This window comes from Danio rerio, chromosome 4 (assembly GCF_052040795.2).
Source record: "Danio rerio strain M-AB ecotype USA chromosome 4, GRCz13ab, whole genome shotgun sequence".
Taxonomy (NCBI): domain Eukaryota; kingdom Metazoa; phylum Chordata; class Actinopteri; order Cypriniformes; family Danionidae; genus Danio; species Danio rerio.
In genome coordinates this window covers 60,959,584-60,974,846 of record NC_141024.2, presented here as the reverse complement: position 1 = coordinate 60,974,846, position 15,263 = coordinate 60,959,584, and the positions used below count along the sequence as shown (strand labels likewise).

Below are 15,263 nucleotides of genomic sequence, written 5' to 3'. Positions count from 1 at the left end.
AATAATAATAATAATAATTAACATTATTATTATTACATAAATAAATAAAAGCAAAAAAGAAAAAAAAAGTTGTAATAACTAGAAAGCAGCTTTTTGTTATTTCACTGATTTTATTACTCAAAATGAGTTTTTCCTACCAGGAAGATCGACTGGAGATTGTCTGTGAAGCTCTTGTGTCTCCTGTGAGTCTCGTCTCCTGAATCTGCTGACTCATATTCATCACTGTAAACAGATAAAACTACTGTAATTACACATTTACAGGCAAACACAAACAGATATTCAGTCATTAAATAATTTTCCTTCTGGTTAGTTCCTTATTTATCAGGAGTTGCCACAGAAGAATGAACCACATACTATCCCAGCAAATGTTTTACACAGCGAATGCCCTTCAAAACACCCATACACACTCATTCACACACACTCATACACTAATGCCAATGTAGTTGTTCAATTTCCCTATAGATCATGTGTTTGGATTTGTGGGGGAAACCAGAGCACCCAGAGGAAATCCACGCCAACATGGGGAGAACATGCAAACTCCACACACAAACACCAACTGATTCTGCCAGGACTTGAACCAGTGAGCTGCTTGCTGTGAGGCAACAGTGCTGACCACTAAGCTACTGTGCTGCCCCCAAATACAGACATATATCTTGCAAACACTGAAAATAAACAACATTCTGTAGTGCCACTGCTGCGTCAAGTATTAAATCTAGATGAGGAATCACAAAACACACATCACTATTGAGTTCAGCAACTGAAAGACTTCAGAAAGTAGCTGTAGACAGAAATATATTTGATTTACAGTTTATTATTACAAAAAAACTTTTAAGTTTAGCAATAGCTATGATTATTTCTCAAATCTGTATTCAGACACATTAACTGAAGCCAAAACTGTAAACATCTTTTATATTCCACAAGTGAGGAAACTATGATGAAGAACTTGAATTGAAGTGAATAATCCATATATATATATATATATATATATATATATATATATATATATATATATATATATATATATATATATATATATATGCGCATTAAATTGACATGAAAATATAAAATGATGATTTACTGAAAATAGTCACAGGATTAGAAACTAAATCTGCCACCTGAAGTCTGTAAATGTCTTAATGAGCCACTAATGTCATTCAGGAATGGCTCTCTTTGCTGGATTGTTCAAATAATATGTTCAAAATAGTTCATGTGTGAGCAATAATGTAAAACACTGAATACCTTTCAGCAGATGGTGTTTCCTCTCTGAAGTTTGGTGGATAATCTTGTCTTGACCGGTCACTCTTCAGAGACACAGAGCTGAACACACATGATCCTGATCTCACACTGAACAAACAAGCACACCAGAGGAAAAAAAGCGTCAAAACCTGCTGCAGTCTCTCTTATGAACACTGGAGGGCACAGTGTTTTATCTTCCTGGACTTCATTTCCCATCAGCCCTTGTGCTCCTGATTGTCTCTTTGTAACACAATTAGCTCATAGGGCATTATGAATGATTAATTATTTGCTAGTGCTATAACTTTATTCATCACTTGTATTCCCTCTTCCTGTACCAGCTGAATGTGTGTTAGATTAGTTTAAGTGTTCAGTGTAGTTAATGGAGCATTACTTGTGTCACACTTCAAACTGTTCATTATGTGCTCATAACTGGAGTCTCTACTTTAGCTGAATACTCTAACTAATGTTGTATTGTAAGGTTGTGTTCATTTTTTGGATGTCTGAAAAAATTATATTTGTCTGGCTGGTGTTTATTTTATTTCTGTCTATTTTATTTCTGTCTACAGTTTAACAAGGAAAGGAGTGGTTTTGGTGTGATTTGTGATTTTTCATCACATTCATATCAGACAGGGCCAGATTAACCAATGGGCATTATGGGCACAGGCCTAGAGGCCCGTACACACTTGGGGCCCCTGCGAGGGGGGAAAATGCCGATTTTGCAGCGTCTATTTAGGATAAGTGCAAATAGCGCACCTCGATGGAATAAGCTAGTTAAGCGATTTACAACCCATCACCGTTTGACTAACAGAGACATCATGACTAAAGAGCGCAGCAGACAGCAGCGTGAGTGGCGTAGCTCGTAAAGCACATGGCAACATGATTTGATGCGATCGATCATAAACTCAGCTCAAATCCAGCGTCTGATGAAGAAGCTCTTCTATTTTCCCCACACTACATATCAGATTTTGCCTACTCTTCATCATGAAGAAATACGAATCATTAATAAGTGTGTGTATTTTAGAGGACTCAGATTCACAGAACTGGATTGGAGAGGTGATTTAGCCAAATCAGATGCATTATAAGTTTGTAGAAGTTTTACTTTAAAAATACCCTATATATATATATATATATATATATATATATATATATATATATATATATATATATATATATATATATATATATATATATTAGTACTGCTTCTGTGAACTTGAACAAGCATATTAAAATTCATTAATTTTGACTAGTTGTATTGGTATTTTATTTTTTAAAGTGTGCTTTAAATGTGTTAAACGATTTACAGAACATTTATTTCTAGTCTACAAAGATTTTACTTAATATTATTTTAAACATGTGGAAAAAACTGTACAAAAGCACGCACATTCCTCTTAACTGCGTGCTCAGCCAAAAAACAGCAAAAAGTGCTAATTAAATGTTAATCAAAGGCGGCAACACCAAGGCTCCAAAAATACATATTTATTCAATTAAAAAGGCTGACACAAAGCAAGTAACGTTTAGAGCCACACACGCATATTGAAGAGCCTTAATGTTGCCGCCTTTGATTAACATTTAATTGTAAACATGTTGGCAATACATTATAGATGAATTTATTTTTAAAAATATTATATTAATCAAGTTTTTTATTCAACTATAGGGGTGCGGGTCCAGGTAGGGGGCCAACAAGACATTGGGCTCTATTTTGACGGTCCATGCGCGAAACGGAAAGCGCAGGGCGCAAACGCTTTCAGGGCGTGTCAGAATCCATATTTGCTAATTTACGGACGGGAAAATCCGCTTTGCGCTGTGACGCATTGTCTAAAAGGGTTGAGTTTGTTTTCTTAATGAGTTATAGGTGTGTTTTGAGAATAAACCAATCAGAGTCTCATCTCCCATTCCCTTTAAGAGCCAGCTGTGTCGCGCCAAGAGCGCATTCGCTATTTACAGGACGTAAAGTAAGTCTAAGTGGACAAACTGAGCATTTCACTAGCAAACAGTTAACAGTTTTTTTAACAGAAAATAGTTAAACAGAGCATCTACTGCGTGAGAATGAGAGATAAATGATCTACTTTCACATTCGCTTGTGGATAGGGAAACCTTTATGCACAGACATTAATTAGTCTATAAATAATTTATTTTGTTTGTTCAGCGCAAAGATTTGTTTCAAAACTCTTTCTAAATTCAGTTCTAATTTCCAGCAAATGAATAAATGAACAACAATAACAAAGTGTGCTCAAAAACCTAAATTATATCCTAAAACATTAAGAGCCTCTGAACTCTTAATCCGGGCCTGATATCCGGCTATATTAAACAGGTCTGAAACAGGTCCAATAATAGCTGGAAACGTGGCTAACGGGGAGTTTGGTGTAAGATCACTTTCATTAGGCTAACATACCCAATATTGAACATTAATCATTAAACACTTTAAAAAGAGCCACAGATAATAATAATAGTGTACATATGTATATGTCAGACAGTTAAGAGTGTGATAGTGAAATGACAACAGCTTTCATTCTGTACGATTAGCTTGTCTGTATGAGAATGTTTCATTAATAAAACATGAACATGGTCATGGATTGATGTTTACGCTCATATCTGCGCTCGTTTCTACATTGCATTAATAAATGAGGCCTGTTGTGTTTGCATCTCTGTCTCTCTGTTCTGGGGATAATAGTTTGCCATGTCTGCCATCTTGTTACTTGGATTATTATGTGTTTGCTCTGATCTTCACTTGTCTTTGGGATTTTTTGTCATGGTCTGTCACCTGCATGTTGTCGTCACATTCATTTGTTTTGTTTTCTCAGCGCACATGGCGTTATTTTGACAGATCGCCATGCGCTCTGCTGTCTCACCCCACCCACTTGTCATTCTACGCATTAGATCATTAGTTCATTCACACCTGTCTGTAGTTTTCCTTCATTAGTCTCCCTATTTATTCCTCTTGTTCTCACTTTCCTGTACCTTATCGTTCGCATGTCTTACCTTACGATCCTGTTTCATGATCTCGTCTCGTCTCGTTACTGTTTAGGCTCCAGTGCCAGTCTTTAACTGTTGTTTTGGATTTTGGATTTTACTTTTTCTTTCTCCCCAGTCAGACCGTTCCTGCTGTAGATCAGCTGTGTTTCTCCTCACCTCTCGGCACTTCCTGCTCCAGTTCCGCATTAACGCCCACCAGCGATCTCCTCTCCAGCCGACTTTCTCTCCTCCTGCTCCCTCTCGTCCTGGTTGCCAGCATCGCAGAATAAACCCCTTGCTGACTGACGGCTTGGATTGCCGTGCGCCTCTCGCTGAAGCAGTTTTATTTTGCTTTCATTTTTCTTTTGCATTGACTATCCAGTGACGGCTTGGTTTGCCGTGCGCCTCCTATTGGGACGATTGGTATTGCATTTAGTTTTCTTTTGCTTTACCCCTTTTTACTGGTGCTTGAGACTGCCGTCTACCCTCTAGAGGCCATCCTTGGTTTTCTTAATTTTTTCTTTATTTTTTGCCTGGATTTTTCATCCCACTGTGGGTTCCCCAGCTCCACCTGCTGGAGGTTTTTTGTTATTGCCCAGTCAGCAAGATTAATAAAATTGTTTTTTTTTTACCTGCACTTGAATCCTCTCATTCTCTTTCCTGACAGAACGATAAGGTCAGAATGGATTCAGCAGGCACGGATCAAGTGCGAACTGCCCTTGCCCAGCAGGGTGCACTCCTGGGTCAACATGCCACCCAGCTCACCACCACCTCCAGAGAGTTGGAGATGCTCTCTGCTCAAGTGGTCGAGCTCAACGCACGAATTGAATCACTCCAGCATGAAGATGCAGGACCCAGGCAGGTTGCTCCACCTATCGCCACCCACCACCACGATCCAGAGCCCCATGCCAACAATCCACCTCCGTATGATGGAGATCCCAGTTCCTGTCGGGCCTTTTTATCGCAGTGTGGCCTTGTTTTTGCCCTGCAACCCCGCCGTTATGCCACTGAGGCCTCCAGAGTGGCATATGTCCTGACCCTGCTCACTGGGAGAGCACGTGAGTGGGGCACTGCAGTCTGGGATGCTAGAGCACCCTTCTGCCGTTTTTTTGATGATTTTAAGGACGAAATGATTAAGCTCTTTGACCGGTCCGCACAGGGAGATGAGGCGGCTGCCAGGTTGGCACGACTGACCCAGGAGGGCCGTTCTGTCACCGACTATTCTATCATGTTTAATACTTTAGCGGCCACCTGTGACTGGAATGAAGGGGCTCTCCGATCCAGATTTTTTGAGGGTCTGAATGAGGAGATCCAGGATGAGATCGCCTCTCATGAGCTTCCTCGCCACCTGGAGACTCTTATTGACTTAGCTCTACGTGTTGAGGGGCGCCTTCGCCGCCGCCGCCAGTGGCGGTCTGTCCATTCTTCCTGGAGGGCTGATGACATCTTCCCCCAACAAACCTCCTCTACTCCTTCCTCTTCCGATCCTGAGCCCATGCAGATGGGACGTATGCACCTCACGCCTCAGGAGAAGAGGGACCGCCTAGCCCGTGGCGTGTGTCTCTACTGTGGCAAACCAGGGCACTTTGCCATCAAGTGTCCTTTAAAAGCCAGGGCCCATCAGTAAACCGGGGAATCCTGGTGGGCGCCTCCCCCTGTCTGAATTCCCCTCTGTCTCGCACCCTATTGCCTGTCACCATACAACATGAAGGATCCCTCAACTCCTGCTCTGCCTTGCTCGACTCCGGGGCCGAAGGCAATTTCCTGGACGGTCTCACTGCCAAGCAGTGGGGTATCCCCGCCATCCCCCTCCCTTCTCCTATTTCTGTCTGGTCGTTAGCGGGTCAGCTCATCTCTACCATTACCCACATCACCCCTCGTGTAAGTCTTGTTGTTTCCGGCAATCACCGTGAGGACATTGAACTGTACCTTCTTGATTCACCAGGTTCCCCTATTGTCTTGGGGCATCCCTGGCTGGTACGGCACAATCCTCACGTTGATTGGTCCGGAAATTCTGTGTTGGCCTGGAGTCAGTCTTGTCTTGCTTCTTGTTTGGGTTCTGCCTTGTCTCCTGGTTCTTTGTGTTCTGTGTTGCAGGAGGAGACTGTTGATGTAACAAGGGTCCCGGTTGAGTACCATGGTCTTCGCCAGGTCTTTAGCAGAGCTCGGGCCGGATCTCTTCCTCCTCATCGACCATATGACTGTGCCATTGACCTCCTCCCAGGCACTTTTCCGCCCAAGGGTCGCTTATATTCCCTTTCTGGTCCAGAAAGAGAGGCTATGGACAGGTATATTCAGGAATCACTTAGTACTGGTCTCATCCATCCCTCATCATCACCTGCGGGTGCAGGGTTCTTCTTTGTTAAGAAGAAGGATGGCTCCCTGCGTCCATGTATCGACTACAGAGGGCTGAATGACATCACAATTAAAAACAGGTACCCCTTACCTCTTATGTCTTCTGCCTTTGAGTTGTTGCAGGGAGCCCAGGTCTTTACCAAGTTAGACCTCCGTAACGCTTACCACTTGGTGCGCATCCGTGAGGGAGATGAGTGGAAGACAGCCTTTAATACCCCTACGGGACACTTCGAATATCTTGTCTTACCTTTTGGTCTGACCAACGCCCCAGCTGTCTTCCAGGCCCTGGTCAACGACGTGCTGAGAGACATGGTAAACAAGTTTGTCTTTGTGTACCTGGATGATATTCTCATTTTTTCATCCTCTTTACAGGCACACACTCATCATGTACGTCAGGTCCTCCAACGACTATTAGAAAACCAACTCTTTGTTAAGGCGGAGAAGTGCGAGTTCCACACGAAGTCGGTTACATTCCTGGGGTATGTCATCTCGGCTGAGGGAATAAAACCTGATATTGCTAAGGTAAGGGCCGTTGCCAAGTGGCCAGTCCCCAACACCCGCAAGGCTCTGCAGCGTTTCCTGGGTTTCGCCAATTTCTATAGGCGCTTCATCAGGAACTTTAGTCAGATTGCTGCACCCTTAACGGCTCTCACCTCCACTAAAGTTATGTTCAGGTGGAATACACAGGCTCAGGAGGCCTTTGATGTTCTTAAGTCCCGTTTCATCTCTGCTCCTGTCCTTTCTATTCCAGATCCTGAACAACAATTTATTGTCGAGGTTGATGCTTCTGATGTTGGGGTAGGCGCGGTCCTATCTCAGCGGTCCCCCAAGGATGGGAAGGTGCATCCTTGTGCCTTCTTCTCTCATCGCCTGAGCCCAGCAGAACGTAATTACGACATAGGTAATAAAGAGCTGTTGGCAGTCAAGCTGGCTTTGGGTGAGTGGCGTCACTGGCTGGAGGGAGCAGTGCATCCCTTCTTGGTCTGGACGGACCATAAAAACCTTGAATATGTCCGTTCGGCCAAGAGGTTAAGCGCACGCCAGGCCCGCTGGGCACTCTTCTTTGGTCGATTCAACTTCAGTCTCTCGTACCGGCCAGGGTCCAAGAATACTAAACCTGATGCCCTCTCTCGGCTGTTCGAGGTCCCCAGTGGGGAGTCCTCAATTGGACCCATCCTCCCTGAGGGAGTGGTGGTTGGGTCTCTCTCCTGGGGCATCGAGCAGCAGGTAATTAAGGCCGGTCGAGGGATTGAGGTGCCAGAAGGGTGTCCGGATGGTCGGCTGTTTGTGCCGGTTGCGCTGCGTTCCGAGGTCCTCCGGTGGGGGCATGCATCCAGGCTGGTTTGTCATCCAGGAATTTGGAGGTCACTGGCTGCCATCCGCCAGCGATTTTGGTGGCCCTCTCTGAGGCAGGATGTCAGGCAGTTTGTGTTGGCTTGCTCGGTTTGTGCCCAGAATAAGACCTCTAACCAAGCGCCTGTTGGTCTGCTCAAGCCCTTGCCCATTCCCTCTCGTCCATGGTCACACCTGGCCCTTGACTTTGTTTCTGGCCTTCCCCCCTCAAGAGGAAACACTGTCATCATGACTGTAGTTGACCGTTTTTCTAAAGCAGCTCATTTTATTCCTTTGCCCAAACTTCCCTCAGCCAAGGAAACAGCTCAAGCTATGGTTGACCATGTCTTCCGGATTCATGGCCTTCCGGTTGATATAGTCTCTGATAGGGGACCACAGTTTGTTTCCCGGTTTTGGAGAGAGTTCTGTCGACAGATCGGAGCCTCTACGAGTCTGTCTTCAGGTTTTCACCCCCAGACCAACGGGCAATGTGAGCGAGCCAACCAGGATCTCGAAAGAACTCTCCGCTGCCTGACCTCCCAGAATCCTTGTTCTTGGAGCCAACAGCTCTCATGGGTTGAGTACGCCCATAATTCCCTGCCGGTTGCGTCTACTGGTATGTCCCCATTTCTCTGTTCCATGGGTTATCAACCTCCTTTGTTTCCCTCACAGGAACCTGACGCTGCAGTCCCGTCTGCCTTGGCCTTTGTCCAACGGTGCCGTCGCACCTGGATGAGGGCTAAGGAGGTCTTGGCTCGGACTTCTAGACGGACTAAAGCAGCAGCCGACCGTCATCGGACCCTCCCACCTGAATATGTGTGTGGTCAGAAGGTATGGTTATCCACCAAGGACCTGCCTCTTAGGGTAGCCTCACGCAAGTTGGCTCCCAGGTTCATTGGCCCATACCTCATCACCAAGGTCTTGAGTCCGGTGGCAGTTCGGCTCAAGTTACCTCCCACTCTTGGTCGGGTACACCCTGTTTTTCATGTATCCAGGGTCAAACCTGTGTTTAGATCCATTCTTAACCCTGTTGTCTCTTCCCCTGCCCCTCCCCCCCCTCGCCTAGTGGATGGCTCTCCTGCATACAGTGTCAGGAGACTGCTGGATGTCAGACGCCGGGGCCGGGGTTTTCAGTATCTAGTGGACTGGGAGGGTTATGGTCCTGAGGAGAGGAGTTGGATTCCGGCTCGGCATGTCCTGGATCGGGCATTGATTATGGACTTTCACCGGCGACGGGGTAAGCCCCTCCCCTGAGGCGCCTGGTGGCGCTCTTAGGGGTGGGGGTACTGTCATGGTCTGTCACCTGCATGTTGTCGTCACATTCATTTGTTTTGTTTTCTCAGCGCACATGGCGTTATTTTGACAGATCGCCATGCGCTCTGCTGTCTCACCCCACCCACTTGTCATTCTACGCATTAGATCATTAGTTCATTCACACCTGTCTGTAGTTTTCCTTCATTAGTCTCCCTATTTATTCCTCTTGTTCTCACTTTCCTGTACCTTATCGTTCGCATGTCTTACCTTACGATCCTGTTTCATGATCTCGTCTCGTCTCGTTACTGTTTAGGCTCCAGTGCCAGTCTTTAACTGTTGTTTTGGATTTTGGATTTTACTTTTTCTTTCTCCCCAGTCAGACCGTTCCTGCTGTAGATCAGCTGTGTTTCTCCTCACCTCTCGGCACTTCCTGCTCCAGTTCCGCATTAACGCCCACCAGCGATCTCCTCTCCAGCCGACTTTCTCTCCTCCTGCTCCCTCTCGTCCTGGTTGCCAGCATCGCAGAATAAACCCCTTGCTGACTGACGGCTTGGATTGCCGTGCGCCTCTCGCTGAAGCAGTTTTATTTTGCTTTCATTTTTCTTTTGCATTGACTATCCAGTGACGGCTTGGTTTGCCGTGCGCCTCCTATTGGGACGATTGGTATTGCATTTAGTTTTCTTTTGCTTTACCCCTTTTTACTGGTGCTTGAGACTGCCGTCTGCCCTCTAGAGGCCATCCTTGGTTTTCTTAATTTTTTCTTTATTTTTTGCCTGGATTTTTCATCCCACTGTGGGTTCCCCAGCTCCACCTGCTGGAGGTTTTTTGTTATTGCCCAGTCAGCAAGATTAATAAAATTGTTTTTTTTTTACCTGCACTTGAATCCTCTCATTCTCTTTCCTGACATTTTTATTGAATAGATGCTGAACATCAATCCTCTGGCGTGTGTTACTAATAACTTTATATGACAAAGAGGATATTTCACTACCAGAGTGTTTTCAGATGCATTATCTAAAGTCATAAACAGAAGATAAACGTGTTATGGTCAAATATTTGTCCTTATCAGGAGTATGGATGAAGAAAATCAGAAGAGTCTGAAATTGATATGACACTGTTCTTGTGTTTCTTACATATTGAGTCTTTTAAGTGTTGTGTAAATATAATAAAATGTTCTAACAAATCCTAAAACAGTCCATGTGTGTTCAATAATGTACAACACAACATACCTTTTTGCAGATGATGGTGTTTCCTCACTGAAGTATGGTGGATTCCCTTTAGACCAGTCACTCTTCAGAGACACAGAGCTGGACACACATGATCCTGATCTCACACTGAACACACAAACACACCAGAGGAATAAACTGCAGGACAAACTTCAGTCTCCTTTACAAGAGATTATCAGACAAATATGAGTTTGTTCAGTTTAATTCAGCACAAACTAATAGTTGACTGAAGGTCTGTCTGATCAGGTCACCAGATCGAGCTGTCTGTAATCTAGAATGATCTAAACACATTTGCTGAAGCTGTAAACTGAAGCTTTGTCCATCATTTGATCAGGCAATAGCAACACAAATAAGTGCATTGTTGTTGGTCTTTGTCCTTCAGAGAAAGTGTTGAAATAATGGTGTAAAAACAGAGTCAATACCTGTGTTTCTCTGAGAGAGAGTCCTTTACTCGCTCCTCTGCCATACTGCAGCTAAAACACCAATGCAGACATTAGCAGAGCTTTGAGGAAACAATCAGCCGCTGACCATCACCTGGAGATGACAATATACAGAGATGAAGAACGGCACACTTTATAGCAATCAATGCTCACTTTACTAACAACACCGCACTCAAACACACCACATGATGAGGGACACCACAAACAAGACCTTACTAAAACAGACCCGATAGTCATGCCACAGCATTTATATATATATATATATATATATATATATATATATATATATATATATATATATATATATATATACACACACACACACACACACACAGGGCTTGACATTAACTGTTTTCATCACCAGCCACTTTGGCTAGTAGATCTCCAACATTACTAGCTATTCACCATGTTCACTAGCCATGATTTTGTTGTTGGAGAATATATTTTATATGCATAAATCTGACTTTGACATGCTAAAATGACTTGATCTAGATTTTGTGTAATGTCCTCATGCATTTCACTGTGTTCTGTGTTGTGTATGACCTTGCTTGATGTGCGTGAGCAAATGGGTTGTAGTGTAGCACCAGGCCCGGATTGGCTAATCGGGAGAATTCCCGGTGGGCCAGTATGTTTTTTGGCCGTGAGGGCCGGTGTCTCTAGCTGCTTGCACTCTCAGCAGTCGCACTTTTTTTCATTTGTTTATTTATTTGAGCATAGCCTCACTCTTTTATTCATTATTTTGCCGCAGCTCTGCTCTTTTTATTTATTTTCTCGCAGCCCCATGGGGAAAATGCAGCCTGCAGGTTAATGACGTAACATCATTTCACCCCAAACAGCGGCACCTCAGTGAAAGACTTTGAATAATTAATATTAATGAATATTACACCTGCTCAATGAAGATCTGCTGGTTCACTAGATTACAGTGTTTCTCCATTGGTTTGACTCTTTTCTTGAAACCGAAATGACATTCTCAAAACTCTAACATTATTTGGCAAAACACTACAGCTCACTTACAAAAGCTCATATCTTTCCCAAAACAGTTCACTCGTGTGTCGAAACTAAATGATCTTCTCATTTAAACAGTCAGTGCCCCAAAACGCTTCGTCCCTTCAGCATTGTGTGAGCGCTGCAAGTCAAAATGTTCAGATGTTCGGTCATCATGGCAAAGCACCACTAAAACATCCCTCATGTCCACCTCACAGTCTCAGCCCAGTCCTTCACTGACAATGCTTACTGTACTGTTTTTGTCCAGCCGACAATGTATAAAACAGAAATAGGATTTTAGGGTACGAGTAGCCTGCAAGGTTTGATGTCACACATTGCACTCATACTGCCAGGGAAACGGTCACTCCTTTATTATTGTAATGATCAAGCACACACAAAGCATCTTCCATATATCAGAGCAAAAAGAGTAGAGAGCTGTAATAAACTGTCATCAAATGCTCCGAGCATTCACCTACTGTATGGTGTTCATGGTGTTATGGTCTTGACTGATTTGGACAATTGAACAGACTATTGTGCATGTGATGACTTATACAATGAAATGACGCTGACAAGTTTTGGAGAGAAAAACCATTAGACTTAGAATTACCAATCAGTTTAGATCAACTAGATCTCTTCACTTGGAAACTGTCGGCTACCTGAACTTAATCATGTGCAAAGATGTACTTAGACATTTGCAATTTGATGAAATGAATGAGAAATTCAGATCTGTTGTGAACAATTGCCAAGTGGTTTGGAGATTTGTCTGTGTTATTTTGAGAATGTCATTCCTGTTTCAGGAAATGAGCCAAACCAAAGGAGAAAAACTGAAATAAATCTGACATACCTTGATCAGAAATCTAAAAAGGAGAGTAAATGCTTAAGCCATTGTGGTCTAGAGGTCAGCACATTTCATTATGACGCCGCTGACCGGAGTTCAAACCTCACCTGAGTCATTTATTTTCATTTTTATTGCTAAGACATGTAATACTGTTTGGGTTACTTATATAGGTGTACATATTTTATTTTTTGTGTGACCACCGGTATAAGAGCTGGATATCTATAAAGAATTTAGCACAGAATATATATTCAGATATTGCAGGAAAGGACGTTGTGCTGTTGTAAAGATAGTGTTGGAGATTCAGCTCCCCTTTAATCTTAAAAGCAGCTGTGTCCTTCAAAAAGACGTGATCGTGTCATTAGAAACTGAATTGGAATTGACCTGATTTTAATATAGTCAGTCGTGAACTGAGCTGGGCCGGTCTAAGGCTTGAAACTCCAGGGCTGTAAAGGAGTCCCACTGCGGCCCTGTTTACTAGTGTGTAGCACTGCAATTAGTTTTTATTATACGTGACTTTTCAGGGCTCAAATTTAAGCATTTACCAAATGTATCTCTGACCACAACAAAAATAAATAATTATTTCTTTGCCACAAATTTAAAAAAATGTGTCAAAACAAGCTAAATATAGCTGTATACATGCTCTTTTTATTTAACAAAACTTTTCATTAATTGTCCTGGCTAAAGCTCCCAGATCACCATGTTAATCAAACAGGGAGTTAATCTCCTATTAAAGCAATCTATATATATATATATATATATATATATATATATATATATATATATATATATATATATATATATATATATATATATATATACACACACACACACACACACAATTAAACCATATTAACAAACATAACAATAAGCAAAAGAAAGCTGGTGAAAAGCATACCGTGTGATAATAGGATCACGTTAACATTAGACCCTGTTAATAATCTGTTTAAAGAATGGGGAAAGAAAAGAGAAAGCAGTAACCGGCGCCACTGCTGCTTATAAAAATACATTTATTTTAAATCTGGAGCTCTTGAAAGCAGCAGGTTTGCAGATTCACAAGCATCACCTTTTGTCCAGTCGAGTTTAAAGAGAGCAGATCGCACCAAGTGAGTTTCCAGGCACGGTTGCTTCGCGGAAGAAAACGGGAGCGCACACGCTTTGTAAACAGACGCTCGCATCACGTGACCTGTGCGCGCGAGTGATCTTTCTTTTGCTCGCGAGAAGACAGTTGTTTTTATCAGTCCTGCTGCTGCTTCTCGATTCTAAGATCACATATGCATACTGGGCTATCTTTATTGTCAAACCCTGCTTTTAAAAAAGCTACAATTTGAAAAGTGTTTCCCGCCAGGAGCGTCTGTCTTACCCGCCGCTGCTGAAATATATACATCCGCATTCTTTCTGTTCACGGAAGCTCTGCTTTCACTTTCGATTTCGTGACTGTTTAAAGTTGATTTTGTGCTGAATGACGTGAAATTATCGAGTCAATCTGATATAGAAGAACACAAACACTTTCAAGAGATTAAAATAACCCATTATATTGTTGAAATGACCGTGTTTTGACCGTGTTTGGTTTGAGGCTTTGAGCTTCAGGAGCAGACAGTGCTATAAATCACGCTTATAAACACGCTTATACACATATAAACCCTTCATCATCTCCACAAATCAGCGTAATGTAGAAGTGTTAAACTTACATGCAGAAGTACAAACGCTCTTGTGCAGCAGAAACACAATCTGAGCTCTTTCACTCTTTCACTTCACTAAAACACACCTGTATGATCTACAGTTATATCCTGAAATATTACTGGCTCCACTTACATGAATATTCATGAGATCATCCTGACTGTGGGCGTGTCCTCGAGACTGGAGCTGAATCTGCAGCTTCTCTGAGCACGAGTGTGTTGAAGGAAGATTTCGAGAAAGATTTAAGAAAACAAATGAGTATTGGAGCTCTAAAATAAGAATATAGATAACATTATGGGTCTATATATGAATACAGCACTTACAGATCTCTGTGTTAGTTCATATATTCTACAGGACACTTTACAATAAGACCTACATTAGATCAGTCAGTACTGGAACTGATATAACAAGCAACTCAAGATGATCAGGATGCTGAAACTAGCACAGAATATTACTGTTAGACACAAAATTAGCTGAGCCCAGTGAATATACAAGGGAGAATCACATCAAGTGTTAATAAAGATAAAAATCAAGAGAAAATAAGACTTTAACTTCAGCTGAAATGTTGTTTTATTCAATATCTCATTTGACTTTACATTAAAATTCAGTTTTCTTCATCAAATACAAACTCATACACACGACAATATCCAGTGAAATGCTTATACGACCAGCCATGACCTTAAACACAACAAGATTATAGATGAGAAATAAATTACTGAATACAATAAGAAATAAAATATAGACAAACTTTAGTCATAGGAGATATATCTGTAGAGAATAAAATCAACACATTAAACCCCGTGGCTATACAACTATAGAGAACTTTAGCTGTAGACTGACTCCATGTACAGTGACACCATAACTGAACTGAACTAGAATACACACAGAGATGTGTGTGTGTGTGTGTGTGTGTGTGTGTGTGTGTGTGTGTGTGTGTGTGTGTGTGTGTGTGTGTGTGTGTGTGTGTAACTG

General features: G+C 42.5%; 1 protein-coding gene across 12 annotated transcripts in view; it reads right to left on the bottom strand.

Moving 5' to 3' along the window:
- The window catches only part of LOC141381789 (NLR family CARD domain-containing protein 3-like), a 34,680-nt gene extending 20,257 nt beyond the window's left edge, over positions 1-14,423 (bottom strand). For 4 of the 12 annotated variants that reach the window (XR_015942529.1, XM_087249751.1, XM_088650122.1 and 1 more), the window contains exons 1-5: positions 13,678-14,002; positions 10,775-10,886; positions 10,356-10,460; positions 1,240-1,344; positions 138-222 (exon numbers count right to left, since the gene is read on the bottom strand). Coding sequence is in view for 9 of the 12 variants with exons in the window: in XM_087249751.1 (XP_087105877.1) it covers positions 138-222; positions 1,240-1,344; positions 10,356-10,460; positions 10,775-10,818 (339 nt within the window). In the remaining 3 variants the exon portion in view is untranslated. Of the gene's footprint in view, positions 1-137; positions 223-1,239; positions 1,345-10,355; positions 10,461-10,774; positions 10,887-13,509; positions 14,003-14,302 lie in introns of those variants that run through there. The other 8 variants (XR_015483974.1, XM_087249750.1, XM_087249754.1 and 5 more) reach the window with 4 other exon arrangements.
- Between the last annotated feature and the right edge of the window lie 840 nt (positions 14,424-15,263).